Source organism: Mustelus asterias, unplaced genomic scaffold (genome assembly GCF_964213995.1).
Source record: "Mustelus asterias unplaced genomic scaffold, sMusAst1.hap1.1 HAP1_SCAFFOLD_100, whole genome shotgun sequence".
Classification (NCBI taxonomy): domain Eukaryota; kingdom Metazoa; phylum Chordata; class Chondrichthyes; order Carcharhiniformes; family Triakidae; genus Mustelus; species Mustelus asterias.
This window is the reverse complement of record NW_027590147.1, coordinates 957,049-977,881: the sequence shown is the minus strand read 5'-3', so window position 1 is coordinate 977,881 and position 20,833 is coordinate 957,049. Positions and strand designations below refer to the sequence as shown.

The 20,833-nt window shown below is 44.3% G+C and overlaps 3 protein-coding genes across 3 annotated transcripts in view; 1 reads left to right on the top strand and 2 right to left on the bottom strand.

The window, feature by feature from the left end:
• Positions 1–20,833, top strand: part of LOC144484305 (uncharacterized) — a 77,093-nt gene that overhangs the window by 28,446 nt on the left and 27,814 nt on the right. The window contains exon 4 of the mRNA XM_078202840.1: positions 12,227–12,873. Coding sequence (XP_078058966.1) covers positions 12,227–12,873 — 647 coding nt within the window. The remainder of the gene's footprint in view (positions 1–12,226; positions 12,874–20,833) is intronic.
• Positions 602–1,504, bottom strand: LOC144484327 (uncharacterized). The gene has a single exon (XM_078202868.1). The coding sequence runs from the start codon at positions 1,502–1,504 to the stop codon at positions 602–604; it is 903 nt and encodes a 300-aa protein (XP_078058994.1).
• LOC144484307 (uncharacterized) lies at positions 4,024–19,978 on the bottom strand. Its single transcript, XM_078202842.1, has 2 exons — positions 19,070–19,978; positions 4,024–4,793 (listed from the first exon to the last, which is right to left on the bottom strand). Exons 1-2 carry the CDS (start codon positions 19,786–19,788, stop codon positions 4,181–4,183), a joined length of 1,332 nt encoding a protein of 443 aa, XP_078058968.1. The 5' UTR covers positions 19,789–19,978; the 3' UTR covers positions 4,024–4,180.

Genomic DNA, 20,833 nt, shown 5'->3' with positions numbered 1-20,833 from the left:
AGAGGTGGACAAGATTCTGACAGGTTTAGATAAGGTGGACAAAGAAAAGCTCTTCCCATTAGCTGAAGGGACAAGGACAAGGGGGACACAGATTTAAAGTTTCAGGTGAGAGATGTAGGGAGGGATGTGAGGAAGAAAATGTTGATGCAGCGAATGGTAATGACCTGGAACTCGCTGCCTATGAGGGTGGAGGAAGTGGAGACAATAAACAATTACAAAGGAAATTGGATGGGCTTCTGGGGGAGTTTCAAACAGAAATGCTGACTAAATATCTCTGAACTTCCTCACATCCTGTCACTCTGTGATCCTTGTGAAATTTGAAACCAGGTATTCACAACAAGACTCAAAGAGCATCAGCCCACTGGAGGGAAAGTTGTGAGACCGGCCAGTCCAGCAGAAAGAAACCCTCTGACCCTCCCCATTGACCAACTGTGAGAATGAACAAAATGCAGTCCTGGATGTAATTGAGAGCAGAAACAACAACAGCAGAATCCAACCCCTGTGAACTTGTTGGTGCCTCAGCAGCTGTGATGAAATTCTGAACACTTTTTATACACTGAGCAGGTGGACAGTTTCTCCCCAGTGTAACTTCACTGATGTCTCAACAGGTGGGATAACTGAGTGAATTCCTTCCCACACTGAGAGCAGGTGAATGGTCTCTCCCCATGTGAATTCGCTGGTGTCTCTGCAGGTTGGATAACTGACTGAAACCTTTCCCACACTGAGAGCAGGCGAATGGCCTCTCCTCAGTGTGACCTCGCTGGTGTCTCTGCAGGTGGGAGGACCGAGTGAATCTCTTCCCACACTGAGAGCAGGTGAACGGCCTCTCTCCAGTGTGAATTTGCTGGTGTTTCTGCTGGGTGGATAACTGACTGAAACCCTTCCCACACTGAGAGCAGGTAAATGGTCTCTCCCCAGTGTGAACTCGCTGGTGTCTCCGCAGGACGGATGACCGAATGAATGTCTTCCCACACTGAGAGCAGGTGAATGGCCTCTCCCCAGTGTGAACTCGCTGGTGTGTCCGCAGGTCGGATGAACGAGTAAATCCCTTCCCACACTGAGAACAGGTGAATGGCCTCTCCCCGGTGTGAATGTGCTGATGTGTCCGCAGGTCGGATGACCGAGTGAATCTCTTCCCACAACGAGAGCAGATGAATGGCCTCTCCCCAGTGTGAACTCGCTGGTGTATCTGCAGGTTGGAAAACTGACTGAACCCCTTCCCACACCGAGAGCAGATAAACAGCCTCTCCCCAGTGTGAATTCGCTGGTGTCTCTGCAAAGTGGATAACACAGTGAATCCCTTTCCACACTGAGAGCAGGTGAACGGTCTCTCTCCGGTGTGAACTCGCTTGTGTGACTGCAGGCTGGGCAACAGAGCGAATCCCTCCCCACACTGAGAGCAGATGAATGGCCGCTCCCCAGTGTGGCTGCGCCGATGAGCATCCAGCAGAGAGGGGGCTCTGTATCTCTTCCCACAGTCCGCACATTTCCATGGTTTCTCCATGGTGCAGGTGTCCTTGCCTCTCCCTTGGGTGGCCAATCAGTTGAAGCCTTGTCCACACACAGAACACGGGTACCGTCTCTCCCGCTGTGAATGGTGTGATAGTTATTCAGGCTGTGTAACTGGTTAAAGCTCTTTAGTCAGTGCACTGGAACACTCTCACTCGGGTGTGGCAGTGTGTTGATGCTTTTCCACTCACTGATGGCCGAAGTCTTTTCAAATCCAAGTGGAAGCTTTAATCTGAAGCTCAGTGGCCAACTTCCGCATTGAGACGTCACAATGGAGCGCTGCCTGAATCAGCCAATAGGAATTCCTCGGCTCCGCAGTGACGTTGCGGGGTTCCATGGCGCAGGCCCGGCTCGCGGACCCGGGAGCCCCGCCCCCACCCCCGCCCCCACCCATTGTTCCCCATCCCCTGCACCTCCTCCAGCCGAGGTTTCCAGGCAACCGGCTGACGGCTCCGGCCAGAGCGAGAAGCCGCTCGGTGATCTCCCCCTCCCCCCTCTCTCTCCGGCGGCTGCTGCTCCAAAAAGAGATCGAGAGCGGACCGCTGGCGGCAGCCGCACTGCGCCTGCTCCGGACAGCTCGGCTCAGCAGCGCTCTCTGCGTCTGCTCCGGACAGCTGGGCTCAGCGCTCTCTGCGCCTGCGCGCTGGGCTGCCAGCTGAGGGAGTGGGGGAGGGGACTTTGCAAAATCTCTTCCCATCATTTTCTTCCAAGTCCCGCAGTTTGATTTGAAACAGAACAGCTTCTGTTTGTAGCTTCACCACAGACTCAAACTTCACACACAGACTCAAACTTCACACACAGACTCAAACTTCACCACAGACTCAAACTTCACACACAGACTCAAACTTCACACACAGACTCAAACTTCACACACAGACTCAAACTTCACCACAGACTCAAACTTCACACACAGACTCAAACTTCACACACAGACTCAAACTTCATCCTCTGGACAACATCTGTGAGGAAAACACTTTCTTTCTCCCCCTGGGAAATACAGAGACAGAGAAATTCTCTGGAACTGGAATTAGAGCTAAATATACTGAGGGGGTTTGTGATTTTGTGGAACCTGTTTTTATTGTCTGAGCTTTTTAAAGTGTAATTTATCTTGTCTATTCAAATACTGTTTTTTAATGCATGATCAGTGATGTTAATTTTAGATTAATTTTTAAAGTAAATTTTTAAAAAAATGAAACATTGTCTTTCAGTTTATTCCATTGTGATTTGTGGGAATTTGCTTATTATAAGGTGACCATGAGGATCATAACAACATTAATATGTCTGGTGTTGTTATATGGTGCATATGATGTGGAGATGCCGGTGTTGGACTGGGGTGGGCACAGTAAGAAGGCTCACTACACCTGGTTAAAATCCAACGGGTTTATTTGGAATCACGAGCTTTCAGAGCGCTGCTCCTTCTCACCTGATGAAGGGGCAGCACTCTGAAAGCTTGTGATTCCAAATAAACCTGTTGGACTTTAACCTGGTGTTGTGATACTTCTTACTATATGGTGCATAATAGGTATGTTATTTATGGATTTGTATTACAGTTGATGTTGTAACTACACTGTATATTTTCCAGTCAAAGAGTCATCAGAGCACAAGATAAATCAATTCAGCAACTTGAGTCCGTGCCAAGTCTCTGTCGGGGAATCCACTCAGTGCCATTTTTCCTCGATATCCCTGTTCCCCAGTATGTTTAATTCCTTCAAGTGCCCGACCAATTTTATTTTGAAATCACTGGTCGTCTCCACTTCCACCACTCTCATCGTCAGTGAGTTCCAGAACATGATTGCTTGCTCCCTAAGTCAAGTTCTTCCGCACCCATCTGTATCTCTAATAATGTAATAGAGTGCTGAATATTGCATACATTTTTACTTCACTAAATATGCAAATTTTTGATATGCTTAGACACGAGCCTGTGTGAAGATTTCAGGAATATGTGTCCTGTACATGAAACAGTCAGCACGGATCTGTCGATTAGGATGAATCAGCACCCTCAGGACAATGTCTATTTCAGGTCCAGCAAAGTGAGAATGGAGGGAGAGTGTTTGGGATGGAGATTTACAAATTTTCAAGAATGAGAGGAAAGAATGTTCCACAGAAACTAGAATTGTCTGTTCTGAGTTTTTATCCTGTACTGACAGCAATGATTTTTGTGAATTTCTTTCACAGGTTATTAGAAGGGGAGAATTTACAGACACAAATCTCAACAAACATGACGTTAGGATCTGACAGAGTCACCCAATTATTCAGGATCTGAATACCATCGGCATTTGAAACTAGAATGGAAAATGTTTGTCTGTCCCTTCAAACTGTTTAAACATCAGTGTGACTGGAAAATCACTGAGACACATTCACTCGAGTGAGAGTATTCCAGTGAACTGACTGTGGAAAGAGCTTTAACCAGTTACACAGTCTGGAAAAGATCGAAGGATTCACAGTGAGGAGTGTAGCCATGTATGTGTTATCTGTTATTATGTTTGAGATATTAAAAAGAGTCAACACAGTGTGTGAGTTTGACGCAAAGCTGATTTATTTGACTTTTAGTGAGAATATTAGCCCCTAAAGTGGCTGGGGTTTATTACCAGTGTAAACGGACCCTAATGAAGATGGTTCAATCCTGAATGTGAGGAACAGCAACATCCAATCACTGTGGTTACTTGTGAACTCACTGGAGTCTCAGCAGGTGGGATGAAGTCGTACATTCATTCCCACACTCAGAGCAGGTGAATGGTCTCTCCCCAGTGTGAATTCGTTGGTGTACAGAGAGTTGAGAAGATCGCACAAGATCGCACCAGTCCACAGTGAGAGCACCTGAATCAGTGTGAACACGTTGATGTCGCGTCAGTTCCCCAGAACGTTTATAGCACTTCTCACAGTCTGGGCATTTAAAAGGTCTCTCGTCAGTGTGAACTCGCTGGTGTGCAGTTAGTTGAGTTGATTGTCTGAACCCAGTCCCACAGTGAGAGCATCTGAAAGGTCTCTCGTCAGTGTGAACACGTTGATGGGACATCAGTTTCTCAGAGGTTTTGTAGCATTTCTCACAGTTTGGACATTTAAAAGGTTTCTTGTCTGTGTGAACTCGCTGGTGTGTCAGCAGGATCGATGAGGTAGTGAATCCCTTCCCACATTCAGAGCAGATAAATGGCCTCTCCCCAGTGTGAACTCGCTGGTGTTTCAGCAGGTCAGATGACTGAATGAATCCCTTCCCACACTCAGAGCAGGTGAACGGTCTCTCCCCAGAGTGAACTCGCTGGTGAACAGTGAGGTCAGATGATCGTCTGAACCCAGTCCCACAGTGAGAGCACCGGAACGGTCTCTCATCAGCTCCCCAGAACTTTTATAGCACTTTCCACAGTCTGGACATTTGAAAGGTCTCTCCTCAGTGTGAACTCGCTGGTGACTCAGCAGGTGGGCTGAAATAGTGAATCCCTTCCCACACTCGGAGCAGGTGAATGGTCTCTCGCTGGAGTGAACTCGCTGGTGTGTGAACAGAGAGGATGACTGAGTGAATCCCTTCCCACATGTGGGGCAGGTAAATGGCCTCTCCCCAGTGTGACTGCGCCAATGCATTTCCAGCTTGGATGGGGAAATGAACCCCTTCCCACAGTCACCACATTTCCACAGTTTCTCCTCAGTGTGACTGCAATTGTGTCTCCACAGGTCAGATGATTGTCTGAAGCCGTGTCCACACACACAACACGTGTACGGATTCTCCCCACTGTGAAATGGGCTTTTTCCTTCCATGTTCCAAATCTGATGATATCAAAGTTACGATAAATTGAGCCACTCCGTCAGCTTCCCAACTGCAAACTCTCCACTTCTAACACCCTGTAAAACTGATTTAAAACAGGAAAAAAAGGAGTGAGAGAGAGAGAGCCCACAGAAACACACAGGCAGCTTGTCAAATTGATCTGAATGAATCTGGGAATTTGTGGGACCGGCGCTGAGAAACATTGACCATGAAAACTGCCGGATTGTCACAAAAACCCAACTGGCCTCTCTGGGAGGAGAGAGAAAGAGGTGAAGGAGAGGGATTTTGTATTTCTACAAGACATATTAAGAGAGTAATTAGCAAAGCAAATTTGATCCCGAGCTTCATAAAGTGTGATATTGGTATATAAACAGGGAAGTTATTCTGAATATTTATAAAGCTCTGGTCACCGCTCTTCAGGAAGGATATAAAGATCCTTGAGAAGGTGCAGAGGAGATTTACCAGAATGGTTCCAGTAAAGGAGGTTGAGGGGAGATTTGATTCAGGTACACAAGATTCTGACAGGTTTCGATCAGGTGGATAAAGAAAATCTGTTTCCATTTGCTGATCGTACAAGGACCAGGGGGACAGATTTAAGGTTTTGGGTAAAACCTTGATTGAACCATATAAGATCCTGAGGGGACTTGACAGGGTGGATGTGGAAAGGACATTTCCTCTTGTGGGAGAATTTTAAACTCGGCACCACAAAGTAAGGGGTCACCCGTCTAAATTAGAGATGAGGATTTTTTTCTCAAAGGATTGTGAGACTTTGGAACATTCTTCCTGCAAAGGAGATTGAGGCAGAGTCCTTGAATATCTTACAGCAGAGCTGGATAGATTCTTGATAAGCAAGGAGGTGGAAGGTTATCGGGAGTAGGCAGGAACGTGAAGTTGAGATTAAAATGAGATCAGCCACAATCTTACTGAATGGGAGAGTGGGGCCGAGTGGCCGACTGCTGCTCCTAATTTGTATGTAAACAGTTGTTTCTGTCGTGTTATCACGTTCGCTTCACACGCGAAAGGTGCCTGGTTCGAAATCGGGCCGAAACACTGTTGGATCTTTCTCATTAAACGTGAGCAAAGTCTACATGATTGCTCAACATTTTGCGAATCTCAATGTTACATCAACTCAAATGCTTCTATACAGTAAATGGCAGAACCCTGAAGAGTATTGATAGGCAGAGGGATCTGGGTGTACAGGCACACAGGTCACTGAAAGTGGCAACGCAGGTGGAGAAGGTAGTCAAGAAGGCATACGGCATGCTTGTCTTCATTGGCTGGGGCATTGAGATTAAAAATTGGCAAGTAATATTGTAGCTATGTAGAACCTTAGTTAGGCCACACTTGGAATATAGTGTTCAATTCTCATCACCACACTACCAGAAGGATGTGGAGGCTTTGGAGAGGGTACAGAAAAATTTACCAGGATGTTTCCTGGTTAGCTATAAGGAGAGGTTGGAGAAACTTGCCTTATTCTCACTGGAACGACAGAGACCTGATACAAGTCAACAAGATTATGAGGGGCATGGATACAGTGGATAATCAGAAGCTTTTTCCCAAGGTAGAAGAGTCAATTATTAGGGGCACAGGTTTAAGGTGCGACGGGCAAGTTTTAAAGGAGATGTACAAGGCAAGTTTTTTTACACAGAGGGTGGTGGGTGCTTGGAACTCTCTGCTGGGTGAGGTAGTGGAAGCAGATACGATAGTGACTTTTAAGGGGCGTCTTGACAAATACATGAATAGGATGGGAATAGAGGGATATGGTCCTTGGAAGGGTAGGGGGTTTTAATTCAGTCAGGCAGCAAGGTGGTGCAGGCTTGGAGGGCCAAAGGGTCTGTTCCTGTGCTGTAATTTTCTTTGTTCTTTGTTTTGTTCTTTAGTACAGGAGATGTGAGGAAGAGTGTTTTTAGACAGTGAGTGTTAATGACCCAAAACTTGCTGCCCATGATTGGGGTGGAAATGGACATGATGAATAATTTCAAAAAGAAATTAGATAGACATTGGAGGAAAAGAAATCTGCAAAGATATGAGGATAGAATGGGACTGGATTGCCCTAGACAGATGGCATGGACTCAATGGGCCAAATGGCCTCCTCTGTGCTAAAACAACTTCCTGTAATCTCACATTGTAATTTTACCTGTGGAGTTCAAATATCACTCAGGAAAATCTGTGCCACACTCCCTCCAAGGCCATTCTGTCCTTGCTAAGGTATGTTGCTCAGAACCAAGCACAGTTCTTCAGGATTTGTGAATCTCAGGGCTTTTCCAGTCACACTGAGACCTGAAATCTTCTCTCTCAGACAGAATCGACAAACCTGTTACCTTCCACATTCAGAAGCTGCTGATATCCAGGTCCTGATTTTTTCAAGTGACTCCATCAGATCACGATGTGATGTTTGATTTGTGTTTCGCGTCTGTCAATTCTCCATTTCCAGCACCCTGTAAATTTACAGAAACCATCACTGTCTGTCCAGAATAGAAATTCACAAGATTCTCTACTCCATAATCGCCAACTGTGATTAAATGTATTCCTGGAGGTTTTATCACATCTTTTATGTTGCCCCCATCCTCCAACCTCATTCCACACTGCCTTCCTCGGCCAATTGGAAAGCAAAAAGACTCATCACGTTACAGGACGATTGATGGTCAACCAAACAACTTTTATCTATTGTCAATATTTTAATATCCAGTGAAGAGAAATATTCCAAAAAAATTACAAAAAAGTATCTTTTTTAATGTCCAGACAATTTTCCAGAGATGCAGGTTTGAATCCCACAGTCCAAAGATGTGTCGGTTAGGTGGACTAGCCATGCTAAATGTACAGGGTTACAGGGATAGGGCTGGATGGTGGGCCAAATGGCTTCCTTCTGCACTGCGGGGATTCTATGATCCTATGGTACGGTGAATTTTGAATATAATTAAAATCTGGAACTAAAAGCCTACTGATGACCATGAAACCATTGTTCGTTGTTGTAAAAGCCCATCTAGTTCACTAATGTCTTTGAGGGAAGGAAATCTGCTCTCCTTACCTGGTCTGGCTTATATGTGACTCCAGATCCACAGCAATGTGGTTGACTCTTAAAATGTCCTCTGAAACTTAGTTCAAGGACAAATAGGAATGGGTGATGAATGCTGGCCCAGCCAGGGACACCCACAGTGTGAATGAATTCGGAAAAAATATCTGCCATCCTTACCCGGTCTGGTCTAACTATATATCAAGAGCAATGTGGTTGACTCTTAAAATGCCCTGAGATGGCCAAGCAAACCACTCAGTTGAAGGACAATTAGGGATAGACAATAAATGCTGGCCTAGTCAGCAATTCCCACATTCCCTGGACAAATAAAAAATTCCTGGAGACTCCAGTCCAATCCGGGAGAGTTGGTAACTGGTCCAGGCTCATAGCGCATGCGCCCTGCTGCACATTGTTCCTGTAAAGATGGCGGCCGGTAACCCGGGCCTGGAGCCGCTCAGCTCCGACTCTGTTCTGTACCGATTGAAGCGATACCGGGAACATATTATCTGAATTGAGGCATCCATTAGGTATTTATGAAGCCTCCCAGCCCACTCCGCTGCTTCTATCCCTCCCCGGTCACCCAGCGGCTCCATTACTGAACCTCACTCCATTGTTTCTTTCCGGCTCCTCGCAGCTCCAGTCACAGCCCGGCCTGCGCATGCTCCAGTCAGAGCCAGGTCCTGCGCTTGCGCAATAATTGCAGTAATGTGGATAGGGCACAGTCTCACCCGCAGAGAATGTTGGGTAATCACCTCACCATTCAAACCCATATTGTTCAATAGAAAATACGATTTGCGATCTGATTATGATTGGTACCATTGGGCCAAGGTTCAAATGTGTTACTTCAATTCATTTGGCAACTAAGCAGCATAGGCCTTCCAGCACATTTCTGTCCTGGGTGTGATTGACAACATAACAATCACCTGCATTTAGATGTGAACTCGCTGGGGTGAACAAGTGATTTGTGCCTTCTTAGACAGAACAGTTAAACTATCCCTCGCCAATAAGAGGGGTAGTTAAAATGCTTTGAGCTTTTAAAGTTATAGAGTGTTAACCACTGAGGAAATCCCTTTGCGAACGTTAAGTGTTTGAGTGGTCTTCCTCTGGTGTAATTCTGCTGTTCTATCGGTAAATGGGATGACTGAGTCAATTTTCACATTCAGCTGGGAAATAATTTGTTGATGGTGGGATTTAATCCAAAGGTTTACAGCTCAGACGGGAATCTCAAAAATTGGGCAAAAAATGCTGGCCTTGCCAGCAATGCCCACACCCCACGAATTATTATTATTTTTAAACAGTTCCTTTTGAAGGGCTCTCCATCTCCCTGTCTCCTTCTTCCTCAAAGCATCAAACTTAAGGGAAAAGCATATAGCTACACAGAGGTGAGTGGCAGGTCAGATGATTGGCTGGAATATAAAGAACAGTAGAGAATGACTAAAAGGTTAATTGGAAGAAAAACATTAGAGTATGAGAGGAAGTTAGCTGTTAATGTAAAAATGAATAGCAAGAGTTTCTATAGGTATTCGAAAAGGAAAAGAGGAATAAGGTGAGTGTTGGCTCTCAAGAAAATGAGAATGGGGAGTAATAGTAGATAATAAATGGCCAATGAAATAAACTATAGAAAATACAAACCCAGCCAGTCCTAGCTGTAAATCAGGAGGTGGAAGGGAGAGAGGAACTAGGAGAAATTACAATGACGTGGGAAGCTGTACTGAGCTGCAGCTGACAAGTCTCTGGGTCACGATGGAATTCATCCTAGCATCTTAAGAAGGTGGTTAATGAGATAGTGACAGTAGATTTGTTGGTGTTAATTTTCCAAAGTTCCCTAGATTCTGGAGAGGTTCCATCAGACTGGAAAGTAGCAAATATAAGCCCTCTAATTCAAGAATGGATGGTGGCATAAGACAGGAAATTTAGGCCAGTTTGATAGACATCTGTTGTGGGGAAGATGTTAGAATCAATCATTAAAGAGGTTATAGCTGGCCACTTTGGAAAAACTCAAGGTAATCAGGAAGAGTTAGCATGGTTTAATGAGATTGTGTTTAACCAATTGGAGTTCTTTGAAGAAGTAACGTGTGGATAGAAGGGAACCTGTGGATCTGCTGAATTGAATTCCAGAAAACATGTGATAAGGTGCCACATCAAAGGTTATCATGGAAAACAAAAGCTAGTAGTGCAGGGGGTAACATATTACCCCCTGCACTGCTTCTGATAGAAGATTCGCTGTCAGAAAGTAGAGAGAATGCATATTTATTGTTTAACATGGGAATGGAGGTGAATGTAATGCTGAGACCAGTAGCAATCTGTGTGGTTGTTCTTGATGCTGTCAGAGTGAGTTCACCCTCACAGGCAGGAAGACTGTTCACTGTGATAACATCAAACTGACGCCGGCTGTTTCATTCTCAGGTAACACAACTTTCTGTTTCTCTGCTGCCGGTTCCAAACCTCACATCTCACTTCTGAGCAGAAAATAAATCCAGGGACCACAATCTGGTGAGAACATCTGTCAATGCGGCCTTTATCTGTCCACAGAGTCAGGGCAGAGTCACACTGATCACATTGCGGTGACATTTACAAATGAGCCTATTATTTCTGTTCAGAGTTTCCATTCCCAGATATAACTGGCTGTGTTTGTGGATCAGTCAGAGTTCGCTCTGATCCCCATAGCCGGGAACTGATAGCCTGCTCCCTTATATTTTATATCATTGTGTGTTGCTTGTTTCCTGTTTCTCAGCTTTTATCTTTGACAACCTCATCTTTCTGCTTTTTAAAATCTCTCTCAATTTTTCTCTCAGTCTTTCTGTCTCTCCTTTCCTCTGTATCTTTCTCAGGTTTTGTGTGTTCCTATTTAATCAAGATGTTCAAAATCATGAAGGGTTTCTGATTGATTATGGAAGGAAAATCAGGGAGAAAAGCAGAAAACCTCGGCAGGTCCTGCAGCATCTGTTCAGAGAGAAACAGTTAACATTTTGAGTCCATATGATTCTTCAGGACAGGAAAAACGTGGGTTTTTAGATCAGGGAATATGATGGGGAGATTTAATAGAGATGTTTAAAATGACAAATGATTTATGATAGTGTCAATGGAGAGGAACTGTTTCCCAGGAGCAGGAGGGTCTGTAAGCAGAGGACACAGAGATTTAACATAATTGACAGCCTAACTTTAGGGCATGATAAGGAGATTGTTTTACACAATGATTTGATGTGATCTGGAATGCACAAACTGACAGGTGCTAGAAGCAGGTTTGATAGTGACTTTCAAAGGGAATTGGATAAATACTTGCAGAAGGTAAATTGGCAGAGTGATGGTGAATGGGATTAATTGGACAGTTCACTCGTCTTTGTGACATTCTGAATATTTCTATTTGACTTTATGTGGAATTTGCACATTCTCTCCATGTCCGCGTGGAGAAGCAACTGGGTTTTTATGACAATCCAGCAGCTTCATGGTGACTATTTCCTCCTGCTGGCCCCAGAAATTACCAGATTCATTCAGCTCAATTTGACAACCTGCCTTTGTGTTGTTGTGGGTTCTCTCTCACTCCCTTTTTTCTGTTTTAAATCAATTTCACAGGGTTTTAGAAGGGGACGATTTGCGGTCTGGTCTCAAACAAAACATCACATCAGGATCTGACGGAGTCACCCTTAATATCATAGCCTGAATATCACTGGACTTTGAACATGGAAGGAGAAAGCATTCGTCACAGTGGGGAGAAACCATACACGTGTTCTGTGTGTGGACGAGGCTTCAACCAATCATCTGATCTGTCAAAGCACGAATGCAGTCACAGCGGGGGGATGACTTGGAAATGTGAGGAATGTGCAGCAGTATTCAGATCCTCAGCTGAGCTGGAAACTCACCAGTGTGCTCACACTGGGGAAAGACCAATCAGCTGCTCTGAGTGTGGGAAAGGATTCAGTCACTTATCCCAGCTAATGATACACCAGCGAGTTCACACTGGGGAGAGACCATTCACCTGTTGTGAGTGTGGGAAGAAATTCACTCAGTCATCCAACTTACGGACACACCAGCGAGGTCATTCAGGGGAGAAACCATTTACCTGCTCCAGATGTGGAAAGAAATTCCCTCATTTGTCTCATCTGCTGGCTCACCAGCAAGTTCACACTGACCAGAAACCTTTTAATTGTTCAGACTGCGGGAAATGTTTTAAAAGTTCCAGGGAACTGTTGTCCCATCAACGTGTTCACACTGATGAGAAACCATTCAGGTGCTCTCATTGTGGGACTGGGTTCAGACATTCATCTCATCTCATTGTACACCAGCGAGTTCACACTGGGGAGAGGCCGTTCACCTGCTCTGACTGTGGGAAGGGATTCACTCAGTTATCCAACCTGCTGACACACCAGCGAGGCCACACTGAAGAGAAACCGTTTACCTGTTCCCAATGTGGGAAGGGATTCACTCGATCATCTGACCTCCTGACACATCAGCTTGTTCACACTGGGGAGAGACCGTTCACATGCTCCAAGTGTGGAAAGGGATTCACTACCTCATCGCACTTGCTGAGACACCAGCGAATTCACTCTGGCGAGAGGCGGTTCATCTGCTCCGAGTGTGGGAAGGGATTCACTCAGTCATCTGACCTGCTGACCCACCAGCGAATTCATGAGTAACTACAATGATTAGATTTTGTGGTTAATCAAGTCAGGAATGAACATTGCTGATCAGGGTCTATTTCTGCTGATAATAAACTCCAGCCTACTTATAGATGTTAATATTCTCGATAAAAGTCAAATAAATCAGCTTTATGTTAAATACCAATGTCTGAATCTTTTAACATCACAAACACAAGGTAGTTCCTTTTCAAAGGCTCCCTCAAGCTCTCTGTCCTCTCCAACACTCTCTCCTGGTTAAAAGTGATTGTTATAATCTGCCTCTCCAATCATGGTTTTGTCCATTTATCCAAATATTTCCCATGTGACTCCGTTTTTTCTTTCTCAAACTCCTCTGAAGCATAGTGGGATGTTTTATTACATTAAACATGTTCTATAAAGACATAAGAACTAGGAGCAGGTGTAGGCCATCTGGCCCCTCGAGCCTGCTCCGCCATTCAATAAGATCATTGATCTTTTTGTGGACTCAGCTCCGCTTACCCACCCACTGACCATAACCCTTAATTCATTTACTGTTCAAACATTTATCTATCTGGCCTTGAAAACATTCAATGAGGTAGCCTCAACTGCTTCAGTGGACAGGGAATTCCACAGATTCACAAGTTCCTCCTCAACTCAGTCCTAAATCTGCTCTGCCTTATTTTGAGGCCATGACCCCTAGTTCTAGTTTCACCTGCCAATGGAAACAACCTCCTTATTTCTATCTTATCCATTCCCTTCATAATCTTATATGTTTCTATAAGATCTCCCCTCATTCTTCTGAATTCCAATGAGTATAGTCCCAGTCTACTTAGTCTTTCTCCAAAAGCCAACCCTCTCAATTCCAGAATCAACCTCATGAACTTCCTCTGCACCCCCTCCAGTGTCAGGATATCCTTTCTCAAATAAGGAGACCAAAACTGTACATAGTACTCCAGGTGTGGCCTCACCAACAACTTATACAAGTTGTTACTGTTTCTCAAGTCAGTTTGTACACAGTAAGATTCCACAAACAGCAGTCAGACCGATTGAAGAAGGGAAAGGGTTAATGTATTTTGTACCTAAAAGGTTGAACTTTGTACTTAGAATGTATCACAAGCATGACCCTTCATTATGGCTAATCCCCTTGTTTATAGTGCTTCAGGCATGAATATAAGTTATTTATTCATGGTTTCATTCTTTAACTTCATTCTTATAAAGACAGACAGCAAAATATCAATGTAATGTTTGTAAAGTCTTACCTTTTCTACAAGCTTGTCTGTGGTTTGAGGAAGGAAGGCAATTACAAGATGTGGAGCATGATAACGGCCATTTAAAGGAGGACTCCCGCTGGGCCAGCTACAATTGTGCCGGTAACTTCAAAGGAAGGGCCGTGGAAGAGCAGGAAACCTCAGACTGTATCGTGACTACAGCTGCCAGAGAACTGGACTTTGATTCATGACCAGACCAGTGTTTGTGTCGTGACTGGTGCTGGGAGCCATAATGTATATATATCCCCACTTTTCTGTGTTCAGGGAGAACTTTGGCTTCCGCTTTCAAGGGGTCAAGTTCTCCCGTGAGCTTGTGAGAATAAAGCCTACTTTATTTTGACTCATACCAGCCTCAGAGGTATTTTTTACCTACTACACCGACTAACCCATAGTAGTGTTAGTTAAGGCAGGAATGTTGGTCCCACTGCAGCAGGAGAACTCCCCTGTGGACAGTCTGTGGAGTTTTTGAGCTCTCCTGAGCTGAGAGTGGATCTGATTGAACTGTCAGGCCTGCAGTGGACCTTGAAGAACCGCTGTCTGGGATCTTTCCTCTCGATTCACTGATTCAAATCTTTTTGGCCAACCAAATAAACTAACTTAAATTTCAATTCACTCACTCCCAGCTAAAGTTGTTCCTGATCAGTCACATAATTAACTTTGAATATCAATCCCTATTTAACCTTTGGAGCAAAATCTACAAAATCAAAATCAGCTGTAAAAGAGAAAGAAAGTTCTTGTGTTCATTCAGAAACTTTCACACCCTTAGAGCATCCCAAAGTGATTCAGTCAATGATAGATTTTGGAAGGAAGAATGAGGAGAGGCAGAATAAACTAAATGGGACAATTTTAAACAGAATGCAGGAATGCAGTGACTTGGGAGTGGATGTAAACAAATGCTTTACTGTGACAGGACAAGTTGATCAAGCTGTTTAAATATAAAACTAATAGGTTCTCCGTTTATTAATGGAGACATGGAGTACAAAAGCAAGACAATTATAGTAAATCTTAATAAATCACTGATTAATCCCCAGCTGAAATATTGTGTTCAATGCTGAGCACCGCACTTTGGGAAAGATGTCAAGGTCTTGGAGAGGGTGCAGGGAAAATTTCCCAGAATAGTATCAGGGATGAGAGGTTTTAGTTCTGTGGAGAGACTGCAGCAGCTGGGATTGTTCTTATTCAAGCTGAGAAGGTTAAGGAATGATTTAATAGAGGTGTGGATTTTTAAAAAACATTTCCCATCTACATCGGGAGAAATTGTTTCCATTGTGGGGATGGTTGGTAACCACAGATCCCGGATTTAAAATAATTAGCAAAATATCCAGGATGGAGTAGAGATAATTTTACTCAGTGAATTATGACGATCTGGAACACATTGTCTGAATGACTGGTGGAGATCCAACAGTAACTTTCAGAAGTGATTTAGACTGATCGCTCTGCTTGTGAGTCTTTGGCACATTCACAAACCTACTCTGTAGCCATGGCAACAGACACTCGATTTCAGCAACTTGTGTGGAATTTCCATTTTAAAGTGTCATCATTCATTGTACATTAGGCCACATCTATAAACCTGTTTCTCACACCTCCAATGAAGAGGGACAAATGTGGATGGATGGATCACTTTGAGAAGTTCTTTGCTGTCTGATGTGATTTACCCTCTCAAAGGCCCATTCATAAACCTTATTTTTGGGGTCTTACATCAATCACTTATTCAATTGTCCATTAGTCAAGCACAGATAATCAAGGTAATCCCTCCTATTCCCATCGAATATTCATGAAGTCATTTTGTGGCTCATTGCTTGCTCGGACATCCGGCTTAATCGTTACTCAGACAGTTGGTTTCCATGTGAGTCATGACAACCCCCCAAGCCGATCAAGTTTGTCTTGTTTCAGGTTCTGTGCTACAGAAGTGTCTTTGGCAGAGACAACAGGTCCACACTGTCCTGTGTTTATCAACCCAGGAAGCTTTCCTGATAAGAAAAGGAGTGAGAGAGAGACCCCCATAATAGTCAATACATTTCCAAAGATTTATATAAGGTTATTGGTGATTTCTTAAAGATGTCCCCACCAAGAGAGGGATTATCCTTATTGACATCTCAACTGATTTCAGACGAACCTCACCATTTTAAGCTGTTTCCAAGCTTGCTTTCCTAATTTCTGAATGACATTCCCTGGATAACAGACTGAAGCTACTCGAATGATCAGAATCAGCCACACAAATCCATAAGCTGCCATCGAGAGTAAATGTCAAAACTTTTCCAGTAAGTGTGATAACTGTTGACTTCGATTCATCCTCCCCACCTGCAGATCATCTTTCACAATTCTAAATTATTGACATGCTGTAAATACATCTGGTTCAAACACACGTTCATGCACGAACTTTAAAGATTCTCCAGGTCTCTGTTCACTTGCATCCACCTTGTGGATATTTTCTAACTGATTCTGGACCTCATCAATTTGTCCTTTGTGAACCGGTTTAGAAATCCTATTGAGGATATACTCGTAATCCGTGTCACCCTCTTCTCCAATCCACAGGATATCTCTCACCCCCGGCCGGCCTGTTTTCTCTCAGACTATCTATCAGTCATTCCCTGTAATGAGGCAGTGCCATTGTATCGTCCTGGCTTCACTTAGGAACTTCTCCATTCATGTTTAACGAAAACTGATCCCACTCCGAACACCACTTGTAAGATTTAGCTTCACAAATCACAGATTACCCAAAAAGGGTGTTGAGCTCAGAAGTGACTTAAAGTAGTTCATTGAGGAACAACAGTTTAAGTGTGATGCAGAAGGCAAATAAACAGGAAAAACCCACAAACTGACAGGTGAGAATGATTTACCAGTCCCAGAGGACAAACAGGGTGACACAGAGAGAGTGCTGGTCTCTGTAGCTGGTGGCTGCAGTCTCCTCTGAATGGTTAACTGTTGTGAGCCAGAGTGCGGGTGTTGGGCTGAAGCCAGTACGGATCACTTCAAAATCTCTTCGCTCTCGAGAGCCTGTTTTAACCTTCACGCAGACAGTTAGATTACATGAGGGTCATGAGATCGAAGGCCTGTGCTGCAAACAGAGTTAACTGGTCTGTCCTGTGTTTGTCAGCCAGTAACCTGCTGTAGAAGCTTTCTTCATAAGACAGTGAGCTACTTCTATAATAATCCAGAAATTTCTTAAGATTTTATAGGGTTATCGGACAGTGATTTTTTTTTTACAGCCTAGTACTTGGATTGGAACTTGTGTGCACTCCCGAGCTGAGGGGAATACTTTTTTGATTTGATTTGATTTATTGTCACATGTATTAGTATACAGTGAAAAGTATTGTTTCTTGTGCGCTATACAGACAAGCATACTGTTCATAAAGAAGGAAACGAGAGAGTGCAGAATGTAGTGTTACAATCACAGCCAGTCATAGCTAGGGTGCAGAGAAGGATCAACTTAATGTGAGGTAGGTGCATTCAAAAGTCTGATGGCAGCAGGGAAGAAGCTGTTCTTGAGTCAGTTGTATGTGACCTCAAACTTTTGTATCTTTTTCCCCGAGGAAAGAAGGTGGAAGAAAGTATGTCTGGGGTGCATGGGGTCCTTAATTATGCTGGCTGCTTTGCCGAGGCAGCGGGAAGTGTAGACAGAGTCAATGAATGGGAGGCTGGTTTGCGTGATGGATTGGGCTACATTCACGACCTTTTGTAGTTTCTTGCGTCTTGGGCAGAGCAGGAGCCATACCAAGCTGTGATACAACCAGAAAGAATGCTTTCTTTGGTGCATCTGTAAAAGTTGGTGAGAGTCGTAACTGACATGCCAAATTTCCTCAGTCTTCTGAGAAAGTAGAGGCACTGGTGAGCTTTCTTAACTATAGTGTCGGCATGGGGGGACCAGGACAGGTTGTTGGTGATCTGGACATGTAAAAACTTGAAGCTCTCGACCCTTTCTACTTCGTCCCCGTTGATGTAGACAGGGACATGTTCTTCTTTACGCTTCCTGAAGTCGATGACAATCTCCTTTGTTTTGTTGACATTGAGGCAGAGATTATTGTTACCGCACCAGTTCACCAGATTCTCCATCTCATTCCTGTTCTCTGTCCCGTCATTGTTTGAGATCCGACCCACTATGGTGGTGTCGTCAGCAAACTTGAAAATCGAAATTCTGGACCCACAGGAGGGGTAAGATTTGGGAACTCACGATTCTCCATCAATTCTCATTCCCCTTCTTTCTGGTGGATAATGGAGGTGTCACTGTGTGTAATGTGCAAGTCAGTAAGAATTGTCAGCAAGGATTAATCAGCACTTTCTAATTGGAGATGTTCATCAGTGGAACCTCTCAGACACTGAATTGTAGAGTTTGTACCAAAGATCAATTTAGGATTGAAGTAAAAGTTCAGAATCTTGTTGTAAACTAATTTCTGATGAGAGTTGCTGAGTTATGGGGAAAGATCAGAGGCAGCGGTTCTTAAAGGGAAGCTGCAGCCCTGAGAACACAATCAGCTCCAGATCTAGAATTTTAAACTTCAGCCCAGTTACAGGGATTATTAACATCAACAAAACAAAATCCAAACCAGATAAAACTAGAACCAGAGGGCACAACCTCAGGCTAAAGGGACAATCCTTTAAAACAGAGATGAGGAGGAATTTCTTCAGCCAGGAAATGGTGAATCTGTGGAACTCTTTGCCACAGAAGGCTGTGGAGGCCGGGTCATTGAGTGTCTTTAAGACAGAGATAGATCAGAGATCAGGGGTTATGGGGAAAAGGCAGGAGAATGGGCATGAGAAAAAAATCAGCCATGATTGAATGGCGGAGCAGACTCGATGGGCCGAATGGCCTAATTCTGCTCCTATGTCTTATGGACTTATGAACTGTCAGTATTGAACTGCACTAACAGCAGAATCCAATCCCTGCAGTTAATTGTGAACTCGTTGGTGCCGCAGCAGGCTGCCAGACTGAGTGAATCCCTTCCCACACTCGGAGCAGGTGAATGGCCTCTCCCTTGTGTGAACATGCTGGTGTCTCCTCAGGTGCGATGAACAAGTGAATTTGTTCCCACACTCAGAGCAGGTGAATGGTCTCTCTCCAGTGTGTGTTCGCTGGTGTGTCTGCAGGTGAGATAACTGAGAAAATTTATTCCCACACTCAGAGCAGATGAATGGCTTCTCCCCAGTGTGAACTCGCTGGTGTACACTGAGCTGGGCTGAAGACCTGAATCTCTTTCCACAGGAAGTGCAGCTGAACAGCTTTTCCTCAGTGTGAATTCGCTGGTGACTTAGCAAATCAGAGGGCCCAGTGAATCCTTTCCCACATACAGGGCAGGTGAATGGTCTCTCCCCAGTGTGAACTTGCTGGTGTTTCAGCAGATTGGATGACTGAATGAATCCTTTTCCACACTCAGGGCAGGTGAACTGTGTCTCCCCAGTGTGAACTCGCTGGTGTCTCGACAGGTCAGATAACTGAGTGAATCTCTTTCCACACTCCAAGCAGATGAATGGTCTCTCTCCAGTGTGAAACCGCTGGTGTGTTAGCAATTGGGATGACTGAGTGAATCCTTTCCCACACTCTGAGCAGATGAACGGCCTCTCCCCAGTGTGACTGCGCTGATGAATTTCCAGCAGGGATGGAGAATTGAATCCTTTCCCACACTCCCCACATTTCCACGGTTTCTCCATGGTGTTGGTGTCCTTGTGTCCCTCCAGGTTGGATGATCAGTTGAAGCCTCATGAACACACAGAACACGTGGACAATTTCTCCTCACTGTGAACTGTGTGATGTTTTTTCAGGCTGTGTAACTGGTTAAAGCTCTTTCCACAGTCAGTTCACTGGAACACTCTCACTCGGGTGTGTGTGTGTCTCGGTGCTTTTCCATTCACACTGATATTTCAAACCTTTTCCCACAGGCAGAACAGACAAACATTTCTCCTTCCACATTCGAAGACTGATGATATTCAAATTCTGATTAATCGAGTGACTCTGTCGGCTCTTTACATGATACTTGGTTTGAGTTTCTCGTCTGCAAATCCTCCCGTTTTAATTCTCTGCAAAAAGAGTTTACAAAGTCGTCACCGGAAGAACAGGAAATTCTAGTTCCTATGGAACACTTTGATCTCTTGATCCCCAAAGTTGCAAATTCCTGTCCCACTCATGTCTTTAGTTTAAAATTTTCCTCTTTGTGTTCAAATCTCTCCAGGGCTTCATCCCTCCCTATCTCTATATTATCCTCCAGCCCCGCAACCCGCTGAGATATCTGTGCTGCTCTAATTCTGGCCTCTTGTACATTCACTATTTAATTGCTCCACCATTTGAGACCATGCCTTCAGTCTCTCATCCCCAAACTCTGAAACCCTCCCCCTTCACCTCTCCCTCTAGCTGCTGTATTTTTGTCCTTTAAGGCACTGGAGTATTGCTAAAAACCTTTTGTATCTTATACTCATCTGGACAGACACAAACATACCAAATTGTAAAGATTATCAGTTGGACTTGTGAAGTGTTTTACTTACACTTGCGAGAAGCTATATATAGTCAAACACAGGGAGCTGTCCTCTGCATGTAGAAGGAACATGTCCAAGCAATGGGCCTTTTCTGAAACTAAACAAAGGCAGGAGTGATAGTTCCCTGGTGCATTCTCCATGGCAACATCCTAACCAATCAGAACTGACTGTCGAACTAGTCAATACATGTTCCTCATGCAGCAGCAATTGTTGTTTGCTTTGAAAA